The sequence below is a fragment of the Miniopterus natalensis genome, chromosome 8 (assembly GCF_054644295.1).
Source record: "Miniopterus natalensis isolate mMinNat1 chromosome 8, mMinNat1.hap1, whole genome shotgun sequence".
NCBI lineage: Eukaryota > Metazoa > Chordata > Mammalia > Chiroptera > Miniopteridae > Miniopterus > Miniopterus natalensis.
This window is the reverse complement of record NC_142088.1, coordinates 68,486,172-68,505,677: the sequence shown is the minus strand read 5'-3', so window position 1 is coordinate 68,505,677 and position 19,506 is coordinate 68,486,172. Positions and strand designations below refer to the sequence as shown.

General features: G+C 35.0%; 1 protein-coding gene across 1 annotated transcript in view; it reads left to right on the top strand.

The window, feature by feature from the left end:
* Positions 1-19,506, top strand: part of RAB3GAP1 (RAB3 GTPase activating protein catalytic subunit 1) — an 87,685-nt gene that overhangs the window by 22,050 nt on the left and 46,129 nt on the right. The window contains exons 4-5 of the mRNA XM_016206254.2: positions 9,073-9,205; positions 12,071-12,149. Coding sequence (XP_016061740.2) covers positions 9,073-9,205; positions 12,071-12,149 — 212 coding nt within the window. The remainder of the gene's footprint in view (positions 1-9,072; positions 9,206-12,070; positions 12,150-19,506) is intronic.

Here is a 19,506-nt window from a genome sequence, read left to right as displayed (position 1 = left end):
TTATTGATTCAGTAGGTACTAATCTCAAGTTCCCTTGTGTTTCCAAGTTTCCCTTGTTAGGGTATTTAATAGCCCTCTGAAACTAAAGTCACAGTTGTGTACAGAAGAGCTTCTAGAGTAAGTTTTTATATCATTCCCCTTTTACTTCTGTACTTTTAGTGGGATGATCCTGATCCAGGCTGAGGGTTGTTAGCTAGGCTACCTGAGAAGAGTGGAAGATATAGATGGCTGGAATTTTTTTTTAAATGATTAGATGTAGTTTTTAAAAAATCATTATTAATTTAAAGTTGTCATCAAATATATCTATGACTGCATAATAAATATACTGAACTGGAAACTTTGTCATGAAACAAACATTAGTATCACAAACTCTGTCACATATTATATTCATTTCATAGCAAACAAAAATTCTTCAAAGTAGTAAAACTCCTGTGTGACAAAATGGTTGGAGAGAGCAGTGTCAGCCTTCTAGATTAAATATGTTCTTTCACATTTTTGCTCTCTTTTGGAGTTATCGTTTGTGGTCATCAGGAGACTAGATTATCTGTTGGAATTGAGTTCTACTCGGTGTTTATTTGGATGCTACTTTGCTAGCGTACATGCATATTTCTTTTATTTGGGGAAAACTACTTGAAAACTATACAGTTTGAGTCACTTGTGACTAGAGAAACACTTATTTTGTTTTATTCCATAAATAGATGAAATGCCCAGTGAGTGTCTTGTTATCTTCTTTATTTTTAAAGATTTCTGTGCATTTAGATTTGAAACTGCATGGGGTATCTTTTCAGACAAAACAGATAGATGCAAAATATTGTGATTAAAATAGAGTCCTCTCAGTCTGTTTTTCTTGAGGTATAATTGATATACAATTCACCAATTTAAGGTGTACAGTTCAATAGTTTTTAGTACAGTATATTGACAGAGTTGTACAACCTTCACCACAATCAATTTTAGAACATTTTTATCGCTCCCAAGAGAAACCCCATATGTGTTAGCAGTCACTTGTTATCTCCCATCCCTAGGCAATAGCTCACCTACTTTCTGTCTCTATAGATTTGCCTATTCTGGACATTTTGTATAAATGGAACCATAAATATGTAGCCTTTTGTAATTTGCTTTTTTCACGTAAAGTTTTCAAGATTGGTTCATATTGTAGCATTTATTAGTACTTCATTTTCATTGCTTAGTAATAGTCCATTGTATGGATATACTATATTTCCTTTTATTTATTTATTTTTTTGGCTTAAGCAACAGAAATTTATTGTCTTATAGCTCTAGAGCAGGGGTGGGGAACCTTTTTCTGTCAAGAGCCATATAAAATTGTCAACTTAAAAATTAGCTATGAAAAAAGCTCCTAGATTTATTGAATTTCAAGTCTTGTCTGTGGTTGCCTTGGCAGGGCCAGACCAAATGATGCCAGATGTCCCCACCCCTGTTCTAAAGGCTATAGAAGTTCAAGATCAAGGTGTTGGCAGGGTTGGTTCCTTCTGAAGGTTAGGAGGAAAAGTTCTGTTCCAGGCCTCTTTTCTAGTTTCTGATTGTCTTAGATGCTACTTGTTAGGTAGATAGCATTCTCTTTATATCTTCACATCGTTTTCCTTCTGTATGTGTCTGTATCTGGGTCCAAATTTTGGATATACTCTATTTTCTTTAGGCATTTATCACTTGATTGACATTTGCATTATTTCTACTTTTTGGCTATTATTAATAATGTTGCTGTGAACATTCATGTATAGCTTTTGTGGGGACGTATGTTTTCATTTCTTTTGGATGTATTTTTAGGAGTGTAATTGCTGGGTCATAAAGTAACTTTATTTTTAACCTTTTGAGGAACTGCTGGACTGTTTTTCAATGTGGCTGCACCATTTTACATTTCTGTTAGCAGTATATAAGTGTGTTGCTATCTCCAAACCTTCACCAGTATTTGTTATTATCTCTGATTATCGCCACCCTGGTGGATATGAAGTGATATCTCATTGTGGTTTTTTGATTTGCATTTTCCTAATGACTGTTGATGTTGAACATCTTTTTATGTTCTTATTGACCATTTGTATATCGTCGTTAGACCTATTCAGATCATTTGCCCATTTTTAAATTGGATATATATTTTTTAAATTTTTCATTTGTAAGACTTCTTTATATATTCTGGATACAAGTCCCTTAAGAGATAGATAATTTGCAAATATTTTCTCTCGTTCTTGTTGTAGCATGTGTCATTGTGGGTTGTCTTTTCATTCTCTTAATGGTATCTACAGGTTTTGCTCTTACATTTAGATACACAATCCATTTTGAGCTAATTTTCATGGCTAGTGTAAGGGAAAGTTACAGTTTCACTGTTTTGCATATGGATATCCAATTGTCCCAGCATATGTGGCTTTTTAATATTTGTACTTCAATACTGCAAATGGTCAAAAGGATTATTTTCTACCAGTGGATGAAAACTTTAATTTTTAGCTCTATACCCAAGTGGCTGTCTACCCTGGCTGCACATTAGAATCAGTGAGGAGCTTTTGGAAAATTCTAGTTAGGTCAACTTCGAAGATTCTGATTTAATTGCTCTGTTGTGGAACCTAGTTATCAGTATGTTTTTAAAGCCTCTTAGGTTATTATAAAGTCTAATTAGGTTAAGAATCACAGCTCTGTTCCTCAAAAAAGAAATGGAAAAATGCCACTGTTTTTTAATGCTTTACTCTGTTTTTCTCCTTTTCAAAATTGTGTTTCTTTTGTAAGTAGAAGAAAAAAATTTTAATTTGTTAAACAATAATTTAAACTGTTAAATTTCTATTTTTAAAATGGAAGATTATATTTTTACATGATAAGCTGTTTAAGATGTGAAATTAGATTATGGAAACCAGTAAATCCTAAAGATGACTTATGTTTAGGTATTATAGAAAATCTCTTAATCTGGGTAGGCAGTGAATTTACCTATCTGTGTTTAACCTGTTCAGTGAGGAAATAAGTTTCATCAAGATCTCAGTCTGCGGATTCTGATGTATATATGTCAATTCAAGCCGAATACCTTTTGGATTGGCTTTTGTGCTATTTCAGGTTGTTAGACTAGATCACAGTGTATATTATCAAAATATATGTGATGGTATTTGGATAATATACTGGTATTTCTCAGCACCTTTGGGCCATGTGGGGGTTATTACAAATATTGAAAAGTAATCCCTAAGATACCTAGTAAGCATGCAGGCACTGTTAAATTCTGGGCTGCAAAGAAGAATAGAACAGTGTTGCTCTTCATAGTCTAATGGAGAAACACATATAAACAAATGATTAGATGTCATTCTAGTGATTTGAACAAGATACTGAGAAGAATCACTAACTTGCTTGAAGATAAAGCAGATTTTCTACAGGAATTAATATTTAGGCTGAGTTTTGAAAAATGGATAAATAAAAATATGCTAAGAGAAATAAACTAGTGAAGAGCAGGATAAATAACAGCCTGTGCACAGGTGTGAAGGATAGAGCACACCTCTGGGGAAATGCAAATCATTAGGAATAATTGTAACAGGGTAGGTGAAAGGTAGCTGTGAGATATAAAACTGGAAAGGGGTGGGGCCACACCTGTGGGCTTCGTATTTCTATCAGTGTAGATACATGCCACTGTTAGAGGCACTTGTCATGAGGTTTTTGTGTGTTATGATTTCTAATTGTATTATATTTTACATCCATTTTTAATGTCAATTTTTGTGTTTTTTTGTACAATATGCATAATATATTGATATAATAATGCTTAATTTATGAATAAAAATATACGTAATGGAGATGAATATTCAAAAATTTTTACCAATAGAATATATGATTAAAAATCTCTAGCAGTCACTCACTATGTAGATTATAGAAAGCCACTAAAGTATTTTAAATGGAGAAGAAGCAATATCAGACTTGTATTTTAGGAAGATAACCATGTGGAATAAAGATTATAGGATAGAGTAAGGAGACCAGAGAAAAGCTATTAAAATACTCTGGGCCAGATATTGTGAAGGGCCGAATCAAGTATTAGAGAGTGATCTTCATCCTGCTGAGGTCTTGCGCCCACCAGAGTTCTGGCTCAATATATTGTTAGTTACCTAATTATTAAGTTAAAAGGTAAGTGGGAAGGATTGTTAGGTCCAAATTATGATGATGTTTAGTATATGTTGTTCTTGCATAAATGGCATTATTTATTTATTTTTTTTTGAAAGAAAGCATCTTTCTCTTCTTTGTGTTTTCTCCAGAAGTTAGAATCTCACCCTTCCCCCACTTCCTTGTTTCTTTAAAATCCTTTTGATTTTTTTTCTTTATTGGATTATAATTGCACACGGCAAAATGTTCGGAATTTAAGTATACAGTTTGTTTTGACAAATGTGTGTGCCCAGTTACCACAATCTAAATAAAAATATAGAACATTTTCACCATCACAGAAAGAGTCCTTGTTTCTTTCTCCAGTCATTCCCCATAGGTAAAACAAACAAACCCAAAACCTGTAATGCCACAGTTCTTATTTCTTTCACTTATAGAGTGTTTTTCCTGTTCTTGAACTTCATATAAGTGGAGTCATACACAATGCATGTTATCTTTGTGTCTGATTTTTTTGCTCAATAGTGTTTTAAAAATTCATCCATGTTGCCCATATAATTCTCTGTGTTGTATGACAGTGCCACAATGTGTTTATCTTTTGTCCTGTTGATATTTAAATTGTCTCCATTTTTTACTTTTATTAACAAAACAGCTATGAACAATTTTGTGAACTTATGCTTTGATTTTTTTTCTTAGTATGTTCTTAGGAGTGAACTGCTAGGTCTTGTGTTTAATTTTATTAGAAACTGCTAAACTATTTTCTAAAGTGGTTGTACCAATTTATGTTCTGAGCAATGTATGAGATTTCAAGTTGTTGCACTTTCTCCCTGACACTTAGTATTGTTAGTTTAAGTCATCCTATTGGTGTGAAGTGGTATTTTATAGTGGTTTTAATTTGCATTTCACTGATGACTACTGATATCAAATAGTATCTATAACTCATCACAATTAACTATTTATTGGTCATTCATAGCTTCTTTGGCTAGGTGCTTGTTTGTCTTTTGCTCATTTAAAGAAATTAGTTTGGCCCAGCTGAGCATGGCTCAGCAGTTGAACATCGACCTAGGATCCAGGAGATTACGGTTTGATTCCCCATCAGGGCACATGACCAGGTTATGGGCTCCATCCCCAGTCGGGGGCGTGCAGGAGGCAGCCGATCAATGATGACTCTCTCATCATTGATGTTTCTATCTCTCTCTCTCTCTCCCACTTCCTTCCTCTCTCTGAAATCAATAAAGATATTTTTAAAAAAAAAAAATTGGTTTCCTGCCCATTTGGCTCTGTGGTTAGAGCACCAGCTGTGGACTGAAGTCTCAGGTTCGATTCCCATTAGTTGCAGGCTCGATCCCTGGCCACAGTCAGAGCTCATGAGGGAGGCAACCAATCAATGTGTCTCTCACATCAATGTTTCTCTTTCTCTCCCCCCCTCCCCCCCCCCCCCCCCCCCCGCTCTTTCTGCAAAGCAATGGAAAAAATATCCTCGGGTGAGGATTTAAAACAAAAGATTGGATTGTTTAGTTTTTAAATTATCCTCATATATCTGGTTGTGCGTCCTTTGTTAGGTATATGTATTTTGAGTGTTTCCTCTAGTAGCTTCCTTAATCATTTTCTTACCTGTGTCTTTTGATAAGCATAATTATATTTTAATGAAGTTCTTTTTCTCAATTTAAAATTTTTATTGTTAGTGCTTTTTGTTTCCTATCAAAGCATTCTTTGCCTAACTCAGTGTTGTGAAGATATTCTCCTGTGTGTTCTTCCATGTGAATATCTTATTATTCCAGAACCAGTTGAAAAGATCATCCTTTCCCTACTGAATTGCAGTGGCTCCTCTGTGGTAAAATGAAGTATATATGTGAATGTATTTCTGGGCTATTACATTTTATTGATCTATTTGTCTTTACGCCAGTGTTATACTGCCATAATACTGCAGCAAAGTAAACTTTAAAATCAGGTAGTATATTTTCCATCAAAATTATTTTAGCTATTCTTGGTCGTTTAAGTTTTCGTATTAGTGTAAGAATCAGCTTGTCAGTTTCTACAAAACGCCTGCTGGGATTTTGATTAGGATTGTGTTTAACTTATAGTTTAATTTGAGGAGAATTGATTGACATCTTCACAGTATTGTGTCTTCCAATCTATATGTACATGATATATCTCTTAGGTCTTTAATAAATGCAACATTTTGAAGTACTTTTAGGTATAGTTCTTGCTCATCTTTAAGTTTATTCATAGATATTTGATTTATTTTTGATGTTGTAAGTAGTATTTTTTAAAATTTTCATTTTCCAAGTGTTTGCTGCTAGTATATAAAAATACACATGGTTTTTGTATATTGACTTTGAATTCCACAACTTCATAAACTCAGCAGTTTGTAGATTTTGTTGAATATTCTTTGTATATAATCAAGTCATCTGTGAGTGCTGACAGCTTTATTTCTTTCCAATTTATGTGCTTATTTCTTTTTATTATCTGATTGGAGCCCTCAGAGGTTATTTTCTTTTTAAAAATTTTTAAGATTTTATTTATTTTTTATTGTTCAAAATATTACAGATGGCCCTTTTTTTCCCCATTGACTGCTTCTATCTCGCCCCCACTCTCTTCCCCAGGCCTTCACCACACTATTGTCTGTGTCCATGGGTTATGCATATATGCATATAAATTCTTTACTAAATCCCTCCCCACCCACCCCCACCTTCCCTCTGAGATTCATCAGTCTGATCCAAGCTTCTATGTCACTGAATCTATTTTGTTCATCAGTTTATTATGTTCTTTAAATTCCACATATAAGAGATCATGTGATGTTTGTCTTTCACTGCCTGGCTTATTTCACTTAGCATAACATTCTCCAGGCCCATCCATACTATCCCAAAGGGGACGAGATCCTCCTTCTTTACAACTGCATAGTATTCCATGATGTAAATGTCCCACAGCTTTTTTATCCACTCACCTACTGATGGGCACTTGGGCTGTTTCCAGATCTTAGCTATTGTAAATTGTGCTGCTATGATCATAGGGGTGCATATATTGTGTCTGGTTAGTGTTTCAGGATTCTTAAGATATATTCCTAGAAGTGGGATCACAGGGTCGTTCCACTTTTAATTTTTTGAGGAAACTCCATACTGTTTTCCATAATGGCTGTACCAGGCTGCATTCCCACCAGCAGTGTACCAGGGTTCCCTTTCTCCACATCCTTGCCAGCACGTCATTTGTTGACTTGTTGATGGTAGCCATTCTGATAGGTGTTAAGTGATACCTCATTGGAGTTTTAATTTGCACCTCTGATGATTAGCAACGTTGAGCATTTTTTCATGTCTCTTGGCCATCTGTATGTCCTCTTTGGAGAAGTGTCTATTTAGGTCCTTTGCCCATTTCTTAATTGGATTTTTTGTCTTCCTCTTGAGTTGTATGAGTTCTTTGTACCCTTTGGAAATTAGCCCCTTATCAGATGCATCCTTGACAAATATGTTCTCCCATACTGTGGGGTACTTTTGTATTTGAGGGATGATTTTTTTTTGCTGTGCAGAAGCTTTTTAGTTTGATGTAGTCCCATTTGTTTATTTTTTCTTTTGTTTCTCTTGCCCTAGGAGATGTATCAGTGAAAATTCCACTGCATGAGATGTCTGTGACTTTACTGCCTATGTTTTCTTCCAGGATTTTTATGGTTTCACAAATTACATTTAAGTCTTTTATCCATTTTGAGTTTATTCTTGTGTATGGAGTAAGTTTGTGACCTGGTTTCAGTTTTTTGCATGTATTTGTCCAATTTTCCCAGCACCACTTATTGAAGAGACTGTCTTTATTGTATGCTCTTGACTCTGTTGTCAAGTATTAACTGACCATAATGGCATGGCTCTATTTCTGGGTTCTCTGTTCTGTTCCATCGATCTATATGTCTGTTGTACTGATACCAGGCTGTTTTGATTACCATGGCTTTGTAGTACAGTTTGATATCTGGTAAAGTGATCCCTCCTACTCTGTTCTTCTTTCTCAAGATGGCTGCGGCTATTCGGGGTCTTTTTTGGTTCCATATAAATTTTTGAAATATTTCTTCTAGCTCTGTGACATGCTGTTGGTAATTTAATAGAAATTGCATTGAATCTTTAAATTGCTTTGGACATTTTAATGATATTAATTCCTCCAATCCATAAACATGGTATATTCTTCCACTTGTTTATATCTTCCCCTATTTCTTTTTTCAGTGTCCTGTAGTTTTCCAAGTACAGGTCTTTTACATCCTTGGTTTATTCCTAGGTGTCTTATTTTTTTTTTACTTGCAGTGGTAAACGGTATTGTGTTTTTCAGTTTCTCTTTCTGAGAGTTCATTCTTAGTGCATAAAAATGCCATCAATTTCCTGATGTTAATTTTGTATCCAGCTACCTTGCCAAATTCATTTATCAAATTTAGTAGTACTTTGGTGGAGTCTTTAGGGTTTTCTATGTACAATATCATGTCATCTGTGAATGATAGTTTTAATTCCTCCTTTCCAGTTTGGATACCTTTTATGTTTTCTTCTTGTTTGATTGCTGTGGCTATGACTTCCAGTACTATGTTGAATAAGAGTGGTGAAAATGGACACCCCTGTCTTGTTGCTGTTTTTAGGGGAAATGGTTTTAGTTTTTGCCCATTGAGTATGATGTTGGCTGTAGGTTTGTCATATATGGCCTTTATTATGTTGAGGTGTGATCCCTTTATTCCAACTTTGCTGAGAGTTTTTATCAGAAATGAGTGCTGGATTTTGTCGAATGCTTGAAAATTAAAATTTTGTAAGTTACTTGATAGTTAATATTCTAGGGAATTGTTTTAAAGGAACATCAATAAATCATTTATAAAATAATTTCCTCTTTGTTTTATTCACTTATGTATTATTTTTCCTTTTTCTTTATGTGGAAGATATAGGATGAAACTTTTAGATTAGTGGGCAAGAAGAGGGAAAAAAATCTCTGTGGTTAACAAATATAATGGTAGGTATTGAATACTTTTTTCCCCCCTCTTATCGTCAAATACAGGGTATATTTACTTCTGGTACATGGGAAGAGAAATCAGATGAAATTTTCTTTGCTGACTTCAAATTCTCAGTTACTCATCATTATCTTGTACAAGAATCCACTGATAAAGAAGGAAAGGATGAAGTATTAGAAGGTAAGTTTTTATACATATTTTAAACTCTTGACTTGTAGGGTTGATTATCATTTTGAATTACGAATTTAGTTCTCTTAATTATATAGTATCCTCTGGAGATGTTTTATAAATGCAAAGCTGTTTCACCACATCTGAAATGGAGTATGATCTTTTCAAGGGAGAATAACAGCATTTAAAAATTAATTAAATCAGCAGATATTGAGAGCCTAACATGTGCTAGGTACTCTGCTAAGCCCATTTGAACCCAAATTTAAATTTATATTTCAGTAGGGGAGATAAGGTTTATAAGTTAGTAACTGTAATAGGTTGAAAGTGATAAGTGCCATCCCAAAGCACAGATAAAGTTCTCCTAGAGTTCAGAGGAGAAAAGATTGCTTTTAATTGGGAAAAGTCAGAGAAGGTATTATGGAGAATTAGGCAACGAAGCTGGGATTTGAAGGATAGAAAAACATTAACAAGTTGTTTGTTTATTAGTGTGGTGTATTGTGTGTATCCCAGACTTGAGAGTCAGATCAAGTGGGTAAAGTTTTGGTTTTTCTACTTAGTAGTTACTTGACCTTTCTATACTTGAATTATCTTAAAATGAAGTAATACGACTTGGAGGGTTAATGGGAGGGTTTAATGAGAGAGTGCCCATAAGTTCCCCTCTCACTATCTAACCATACTAGATGCTCAGTAAATGTGCTTGTAGTTAATAGGTCACATCATCCAAAAGTCTCTGTAAATGGTGCTAATAGTTATTTATACGTCAAATCACCAAAATTTTTGTGCTGAGATATATTAGTATATAACAGTGAGTGAGCAAGGTATTGAAAATACATAAATTTTGGAGCTGTCAGTCAAAAAATATTCAGAAAATAAATATGCAGAATGTGTAAAGTTTTTCTGGTCAATTGAGGACATTTTGCTAAGTGAAGTAAGTCAAACCAGAGAAAGGCAAATACCATATGATCTCACTTATATGTGGAATCTAAAAAACCACAACAACCAAGTTCATAGATGCAGAGAACAGATTGGTGGTTGCCAGAGGCAGGGGGTAGAGGGTGCACAAAATAGGTGAAGGGAGTCAAAAGGTATAAAATTCTGGTTAGAAAATCAGTAAGTCATGGGGATGTAATGTACAATTTGGTGACTATGGTTAATAATGCTGTAGTGCATATTTGAAAGTTGCTAAAATAGTAAATATTAAAAGTTCTCATCACACACACAAAAATTTTTTTGTAACTGTATAGTGACAGATGTTAATTCGACTTATTGTGATCATTTCACAATGTGTACAGTTATCAAATTGTGTTGTGCACCTGAAACTAATATAATATATGTCAATTATACTTCAATACAAAAACAAATTTTTTTAAAGTTTTTCTGGTGAAAACAGATTACTAATTGTAAGTATAGGCCTGAAATATCTGCGTGCCTTTTCTTGTATAGGAATGAAATTGTATTACCTTCTCTGTTATATATATTCTTCTTACAAACAAAACAGGCAGATAGCGTCTGCATTTAGATTCATGAACTAGGACAGGTAACATTGACCATCCATACACATATGTAACACAATTATACAACAAAATAAAATAATTAAACCAGAATATGAAATATGTACTTTAGGAGTAAGGGGAAGAGGAATATATATGAAACTGGTGAGAAGTCTGATAATGGCCCAGAGATTTTTGGGTCCAACATTTTCCTGATTAATGAAGGCAATTTTTCAAGGTAGGGAAATTTTAAGTGCTATTTTTAGGAAAGGTCATACATGAAGGAAAAACTGTTTTGTTAAAGAGGCTTAGAATCAGTGCTTCTGAGGTGAACAGATGAGGGGGCTGTGGTATGAGAGAAGATGAATGGATTAAAGACAGTTAAGACGTTATTGTTGCATGTGTGTAGTATTGTGCAGTTTTAATTTAGTTGTGACTAAAGCTGTAACTAATGGTAGAATTTATAAGTTATAAGTAAACCATTAGTTCAGTTAATGTAGAGATACACATTTAAAACCGTATTATCAAAGATCAGAAGATTTGAGCACTGATCTTTTATTTTGTTGGAGTTGCTTATTGCTTTAGTAAAGTAGAATGTCAAGTTATTAGTGTTCTCTTTATATACTTTTTGCAAATCAATAAAATATAAATTTGCTAAGCAATTATAGCAATATAGCAAAAGGAAATATTTTGACAAGTATTCTTTATGCTTTGAATTTATTATGCATTTATGAATAAATAATGATCATTGATGTTAGTATTTTATGGATAGAGGTAGCAAGTGCTTTTGAAGATATATGGTTATAAGTGGGAAGATGGTTAGTGGTTTAAAGAACATTTGAGATGGCCAGGTTCCAGCAAAGGCTAGTCATGGGAGGTGATGAGTTGATACCTCTAAGCAGACTTTTTAAAAGTGGAGACAAGGGCAGGCCAAGAACAAATCAAACAGCTTTCTAGTAAGGATGGGGAACTGTATGATTCGTGGCTTATAAGAAAGGAAAATAGTATAAACATAGGAATATACAGGGGTGAGCAAAAGTAGGTTTGTACTTGTTCATATGGAAAATTATACAATAATACATAAAAATACAGATTAAACTCCATGTTTCACATACTCACAACTGTAAATCTACTTTTGCCCACCTTTGTGTGTGTGTTTGTGTGTGTGTGTGTGTGTAAGCTGATTTTTTTTTGGAGAAAAGAGATTGAGAGAGAAAGACATCCCTCTTCCCCCAAATGTAAGTGCTAGCCCTAGATTTAAATCTTTAAGCAATTGCAAAATTACGTGGACTAGCAAGACATGTTATATAATGTTTCTTTAAATCATATTATAAAATTCTGCCGTAGAACAAACAATTAACTTTTTCATTATCTAATGTTTTTGTAGATGTTCTTCCACAATCTATGCAAGATTTGCTGTGCATGAATAATGACTTTCCTCCAAGGGCACATTGCTTGGTAAGATGGTAGGTATACATTTTACTCAGATAACGTTTAGTATGTGTGTTGGGGAGGCCTCAAGATCACCCCAAGGTTTGATGATTTGCTAGGAGGACCCACAGTACTCAGCATATAGTTGCACTTACTGCTGTGATTTAGTACAGTGACAGTATGCAAAGCAAAATAGCAAAGGGAAAAGGTGCTTGAGACAAAATTAGGAAGCAGTGCAAGTGTTTAAGAGTCCTTTCCTAGTGGAGTCACACAGGACATACTTAATTCCCTTAGCACCAAGTTGAGACAAACACATGAAATGTTGTCTACCAGGGAAACTTGTTAGAGGCTCTGCTCTCAGGATTTTTAATTGGGGATGGCATCTTCTGACTGTAAATAACAAAATTTCAGACTCCCAGAAGGAAGCAGGTGTTCAGCATAAACTACATTGTTTGCACAAACATTTTAGGCACAGTGACTCTTACCGGTCAGAGCAGAAGTGAGAATCTTCCCTAAATCCAAGTTCCCAGGTGCGAGCAAAGGTCAGCCTTGCAAGCAGATTATTCTAAGGGTAGCAGTCACAGGCCTGCTGTTAACTCTTTTCTGCACAGTATGTATCATATTTAGGATAGTATCTAACCTAATTCTGATGATTAGTATAGAACACTTAAATATTATAGAAAACAATATATATTGTTGGAAACAATTGAAATAAAATGTTGATCTCAGTTACATGATAACATCAAAATTATAAATTATAAATGCGGTACATTAATAAAAGAGGCACAACACATTTAAAAGGTATTTATCTTTTTCAATAATTCAGAGTATATCTGAACTTTATTTATTTTGGAGGTAGTGGTATTAAAACACACAATCACCAAAATGGCCCAAGTATGAGTATATGGTCAAGAAAGGAGACTTAGTAAAGGGAATTTCTATACTGGTTTAAAATTATTCTGTTGCTGTGAGTTGGTCTTTTGTATTAAAGAATTTTTAAGAAAGGGGAAAATTATAACATCTGTGTTTATTCTTTTTTTGTTCATTCCATTGTGATTACTATAGCAAGCAGACTATGTAGCACACTAAAAAATAGAAGAGAATTATTTGCAAGTGCAAATAAACTGGATATTGTTTCATAAATATTGTTATTTTACTGTGACATTCTAAAAACTGTGAACTTAAACAATTTAAACAACTATAAAAGGAATTTAATAAATTACCCATTTAATTTAATCAGAAAAATATCCTGATCTTCTAAAATGTGAATATATACATTAACATGACAAAATATATTGCAAGGCAGCATGTTATTATAGGGCATGAATTTCATGTGTTCATTCATTCATTAAAAATTAATTGAACATCTAGTGTTTGGCCAGACACTGAATTATACAAACTTATGTTAATTTCTAGTTCAAGTACTTATTATGTTGGCAACTTTGGGCAAGCTACTTAATTTCTCTGAGTTAGTTTCTGCATTGGTAAAGTCAGCATAATAAATAGCATGCACCTTAAGGGTAATTGTGAGGATTTAATAATATAATGGCATATAATGTGCTTATCGGAATCTGAATTCTGTTATGTAATTTCTGTTCAGCTTTTTAATATATATTTCCAGAAACAGTATTTGGCACATTGTCTATAGTTTAAAATTATTTGTTGAATGAATAAATAAAACCTTTTTTAACATTTCCATTTACTTTTTTGTTCCAATTGCTGTTTACATTCTGTATCAGTTTTAGATGAAAAGAGTCATGGTTAGATAATCCATGTAGGTTACAGAGCAGTCCCCTGATATTTCAAGTATCCACCTGGCCCCATACATAGTTGTTGCGATATTATTTATATTCCCTATGCTATAGTTTACATCTCTATGACTACCAATTTGTACTTCTTAACCCCGTCACCTTTTTCACCCAGCCCCCCAACCATTTACTTTAAAAACAAATTTTTTTAGAGAGAGGGCAAGGGATGAAGGGAAAGAGAGAGAGAGAGAGAGAGAGAGAGAGAGAAACATAGATATGAGAGAGAAACGTCCATCAGTTGCCTCCCATAGAAGCGCTGACTGGGGATTAAACTCGCAACCTAGGTGTGTGCCCTGACTGGGGATCGGACTGGCAACCTTTGTTGTATGTGATGATGCTCCAACCAACCGAGTCACCTGGCCAGGGCTCCTCTTTAGATTTTTAATATGGTAATTACATTGATTGATTTTTGGATATCTAACTAGCTTTGCATTCCCAAGATAAACCCCACCTTTTGTGGTATAATTTGTGTAATTTGTGTTTATATGTGTGTTGTTGTTGTTTTTGCTGGATTTAACATGCTATATTTTTGTTGAGGACTGTCTATGTTCATGATGAATATTGGTCTGTAGTTTCCTTATACTTTGGTTTGGGTATCAGAATTGCTGGCCTTATAACGTGAGTGGGAAGTATTTTGTTCTATTCTAATTTCTGGAAGCAAGTGTGTCAAATTGATGACCCTGGAGTTCTCATTTTATTGAGGTGGTGGTCCCTTCTAGGGACCAGGCTTTGAGCAACTCTCTGTTCCAGCTCCTTGTCTCACACCAGTATCCCTGAGGGGCCATTCAGAATGTAACAACCTGTGTACTGATTTAGATTGATGAAAAGTCCATGCACAGACAATGCTTCAGTGAATCTAAAGCAGAAGGAAGCTGGCATGTTTAGGTTACTTTGTAGAGAGATTGGTGACATTATTGAAAACATATACAGTTTATTCCCTGTGCCTACTAAGCAAGGGCATAGTTGTGGATAATAATATCTGAGTGATATGCCTCTGGATCTCATGGCACACATAAACTAAGTACTAAAGCCCTGTGGCACACCAAAAGGTATATTTTTTGCCAATCTAACAAAAAAATAGGTCTAATTTTGATTCATTCACACCAGACGGCTCTTGTTGTGTTGGCTGTTGTCACTGTTTTTGTTTGATAATCTAAGGGAGAAGAGGTCAGTGCCCCTGACTAAATAGTCAAGTATTGCATGTTTTAAAAATTCTTGTGGCACACTGGTTAAAAATTGCTGCTTCAGTCTATCAAAGCAACAGTTTTACAAACACTTCTGAGAGTCGTACTAATAGGCTGTTAGCTTCTGAAAGGCTTAATGTGTAACATCTCAACCCCCAGTTCCTAGCTGTTAGGGCCTGTATCCCGAGTGGATAATCCCCTGGGTTTCTTCAGAGTCACCTTGAGTGCTTGCTTCTGGCTTTCAGTTTCCTCTTTGTGCCTGTCCCCCAGTAATCTCCTTTTGAAAAATATATCTTTTTATTGACTTCAGAGAGAGGACAGGAGAGAGAGAGACAGAAACATCAATGAAGAGTCATTGATCGAGCCCGCAACCTGGGCATGTACCCTGACCAGGAATTGAACCCCGATCCCCTGGATCCTAGGTCAGTGCTCAACCGCTGAGCCACACCTGGCCGGGCAGTAATCTCCTTTTTATTTCTTCAAGTTTGGCTATGCATTTTTAAAACATTGTCATATTTAATCTGTTATTTTGGTGTGTTTCAGGGAAGGGGGTTCTGTGTCATGTCAGTCTGTCATATTGCTTCCCTTTTTAAAATTTGATCTTTCTTAAAGATTAGAAGGCCAACAACCAAACTTTTGAGAATTATTTGAAAATTAGGCATATTAAAAGTATATGTTTTCTTTCCTTAGGCAAACATTATTTTTAAACATTTACTGTGAGCCCCAGATACTAGGATACTGTGGATAAAATATGATCCCTGTCTCAGTAAGCTTTGGAATTAGTAGGGGAACAGAAAGGGGAACAGATGGCAACACTGTTGATAGATGCTCTCAGACAAGGCAGCTCAGGGCTCGATGCTGGCTCGTAGGAGGTACCCCCCTTTCAGACAGATTAAGTCAGGAAAGTGTTTCCAGAAGAGGTAATACCTCACCTAAATCCTGAAAGACAAGTGAGAATAATATAGGTGATGACGCTTAAATTAAGAATATGAAACCTGCAAGGTAGTTTGGTAAGCCTGGGTGGGGTGTAGCAACAGAGAGTTGAGAATGGCAAAAGATGAGAAGGGATCTGTGTAATTTGGGCCTAATGTGAACCAGGCATCTTAAGATTTCATAATATTCTCATACTTCTATTTTTTATAGAATTTTTAAAATATAGTGGTTAAAAATTCAAATTCTTATAATTTGAAAGATTTTAAATTACTATGCTTTTTAACAACTGAAGAATAACATACACAGACACTTTTACCTATAAATGTTTCCTTTATAAAAATTAAATTAAACTTGATACCGAAGCAATGAAGATTTAAAAACTATTCTGCAAAATATTCATTCATACCATTTAAATATAATCAGTATAGGTTCACCCTGTCAGAATGAGATAAAATTCATATGTGATTAGCTTATATTTTCAGATCAAACTTTAAAAAATAGAAATTTGACATGTCAAATGCTTAACTTTAATAGTTCTGGTTTATTGATCTACAACTATTTTGATATCCTATAGTTTCAGTTTCTATATTAAGCACCTGTCAGATTAGTTCCTAAGCCTGCTTAACTATTTTAAGGGCATTTCATAAAACTGGTCATTAGAAAGTATGTGGACATGATCCGTTTTTATAGTCTAGGCAAGGTAATTGATCTTGATGATGTGATTTGTTGGATGCTCCTCTGTATCTCCTTATATAACCTGTCCTTTAAATATCTTCTAATGCCCGATTCCTGAAACTATCATTAGGGATTTATTCCCTTGGTTAATTGTTATTCCCTATAGCACGTGAATGACACACATTAGCCGTAGCAGACATTTGTGCCCAAATGTAAATGCATGAGATCTTTACTAAGCAGAGGTTTTAATAAGAAAGCAGGATCATGAACCTCTCTACCTCCTAAAGATATCCACATCCTAAAACTTGTGAATATAGGTTACATGGCAAGAAAGAATCAAAGGAGCAGATGGAATTAGGGTTGCTAACCAACAAACCTTAAGATATATCTGCATTATCTGGGTTCCTAAAAGTGGAAGAAAGAGGCAGAGAGAGTCAGTGTCAGAGTGAGGTGGTGGGAAAAGAAGCTGACCTGCTGCTGCTGGATTTGAAGATGGAAAAAGCCCAAGCCAAGGAATGAAGGAAGGTAGCCTCCAGAACCTTGCTAACAACTTGATTCTAGTCTGGTGAGACGTGTGTCAGACTTCTAACCTATAGAGCTGTATGATAATAAATTTGGGTTGTTTTAAGCCCCCAAATTTGTGGTATTTTGTTATAGCAGCAATATGAAAATAACACAGAATGTGAGAGCATAAACACGATGTGCCTGGGAAAGCTCTACCGAGATTGGAAAAATATGCTGAAATGAAAGTACAGCTCGGTTTAACTGAGGCCAGATTTGATCTCTGTGGTTTTGCCTTTACCTGGCCTAGTATTCAGACCATCAGCTTCAGTCACTTCATTGATCACTGCAAGGGAATAGCAGCAACAATACAAGAAGCAGTCCACAAACAATCTTATGAACTGTGTAGCTGAATAATTATGTGGCTTTTCATTTTTGTGGTTTTAATGTATTTTGCTGGTCAGAGAGAGAGAGAGGGGTGTATGAAAGGACCTGATCATTTTGAGAGAATGGTATTTTAGAATAGCCCTAAGGGCCTATAAAATGTTCTTACTCTTTGAAAACAAGTGCTCAGAGAACATCAATAATGGTAACATGAAGTCACTGGCAATTACTCTCTAAGGAAAAAAAAAAGAATATGAAACTAGAGAAAGTTGTCTAAATAACCGATTTTAGGGCTCTGGAAATTGCCTAAAGGCAGAAAACAAATTGAAAAGTATTTTTTTTCCTTGAAAAACTGCTTGAGTTTCTGGTAAGAATAGAAGAGCCTCTGGCCCTTTTGGCCAATGACTGTTCTATTACTGTCCCTCTTCTCCCAAATCTGTATTGGTGAGAATTAGTTTTCCAGTCTAGCCTGGTCATGAAAACCACCAGCCCTTTTGTCAAAGAGGCAGACTTGATTCTGGGTGGAGGGCAGAAACCTGTGGCTTTGCCATCTCCAGGTAGCAGACTGATTGAGAAGGAATGGAGAAAACCTGTACCGTTGCTAAGCCAAGGTTGCAGTCCATAGGCAAGTGGTGGATTTGTCAGAAATTTAACAAGGAAATCCTGTGTGGGAACGATAGAAGAGCTTGGTACACTCTGTATGCATTCCTGTATGATAGGGAAACTACCCATGTACATAGGAGACATGGGAGCCCAAAATTTAAAACTAGCTGTGACTTTGAATGAATTATCCAACCCCTACTGATCCATTTTCTGATCATCATCAGAAAATGAAAGTCTTATGGGTTCAGATGTTTGAGCACATCTGTGCCCAAATTATTGGCTTATCACTAAGACAGGGGTAGCCAGGCTAAAAAATAAGAATAAAATGACTGAATACCTTGGGGGAGACAGATTGCACAGTTTAAGTCCAGGCAAGTTACTAAATACAAACAAAAAAGAAACAACCCTCAGAAAAGTTAAATAGGACCTGGTTTTGCTACAATATATTATCTAAATGTAATTTTCAACCACAAATGACTAGATGTGCAAGGTCACACATTAAAGTGTGGCCCATATATAAGTGGGGGGAAAAACAGTAGAAACGGACTTTTAGTGGACCCAGATGTTGAGTTTAGCAATAGTTTCAAAGCAGTTACTATAAATATGCTCAAAAAAATAAAGGAACTGTATTTAAATAATTAAAAATATACTAACAATGGGTCAAATAGGAAATCTCAATAAATAGAAACTATAATAAAGAACCAAATGAAAATCCTACAGTTGAAAAGTGTACCTGAGACTTGAAGCTAATAATTGCCACATTTTTTTTTCATTTATTTAGTTTTTCTTGACTTGCAGGCTAAGTCCCAATACCTCTGTAAAATGCCACTTAATAAAATTGTACAATTTTTTTAAAAGTGTAACTGAAATAAACTCACCAGCTAACTTATATTGATCCTTCAAAGATAATAAATAGGAAAAGTACATTAGAATTCAGAGAAGAGAGCATATTTAACAGGAGTAATGGGATGGTATTTGAGATAAATCCTCAAAAAAGATCCATTAGGGTTTGGATATTCAGTGATGGCAATACTGTGTGTGCTCGAGCACGCACATGCATGCATGCAGGGGGCATTTCAGGTAGAGGAAACAAAGCCATAGAATTTTATTGCAGATAAGTAGAAAGCAGTTCAGTTTGGCCTATTTGTTGTTAATGTCAATATACACTGGCACAGTCTGTGTGTAGAGGGGGAGGAGATGGTTTGGCAATAGCTATCAATGTTAAATATACAGATGTTCTTTTCTCCAGCAACTTCTAGGAATTTATCCCACAGATATATTTGGAGAAAGAGACAATCACACTA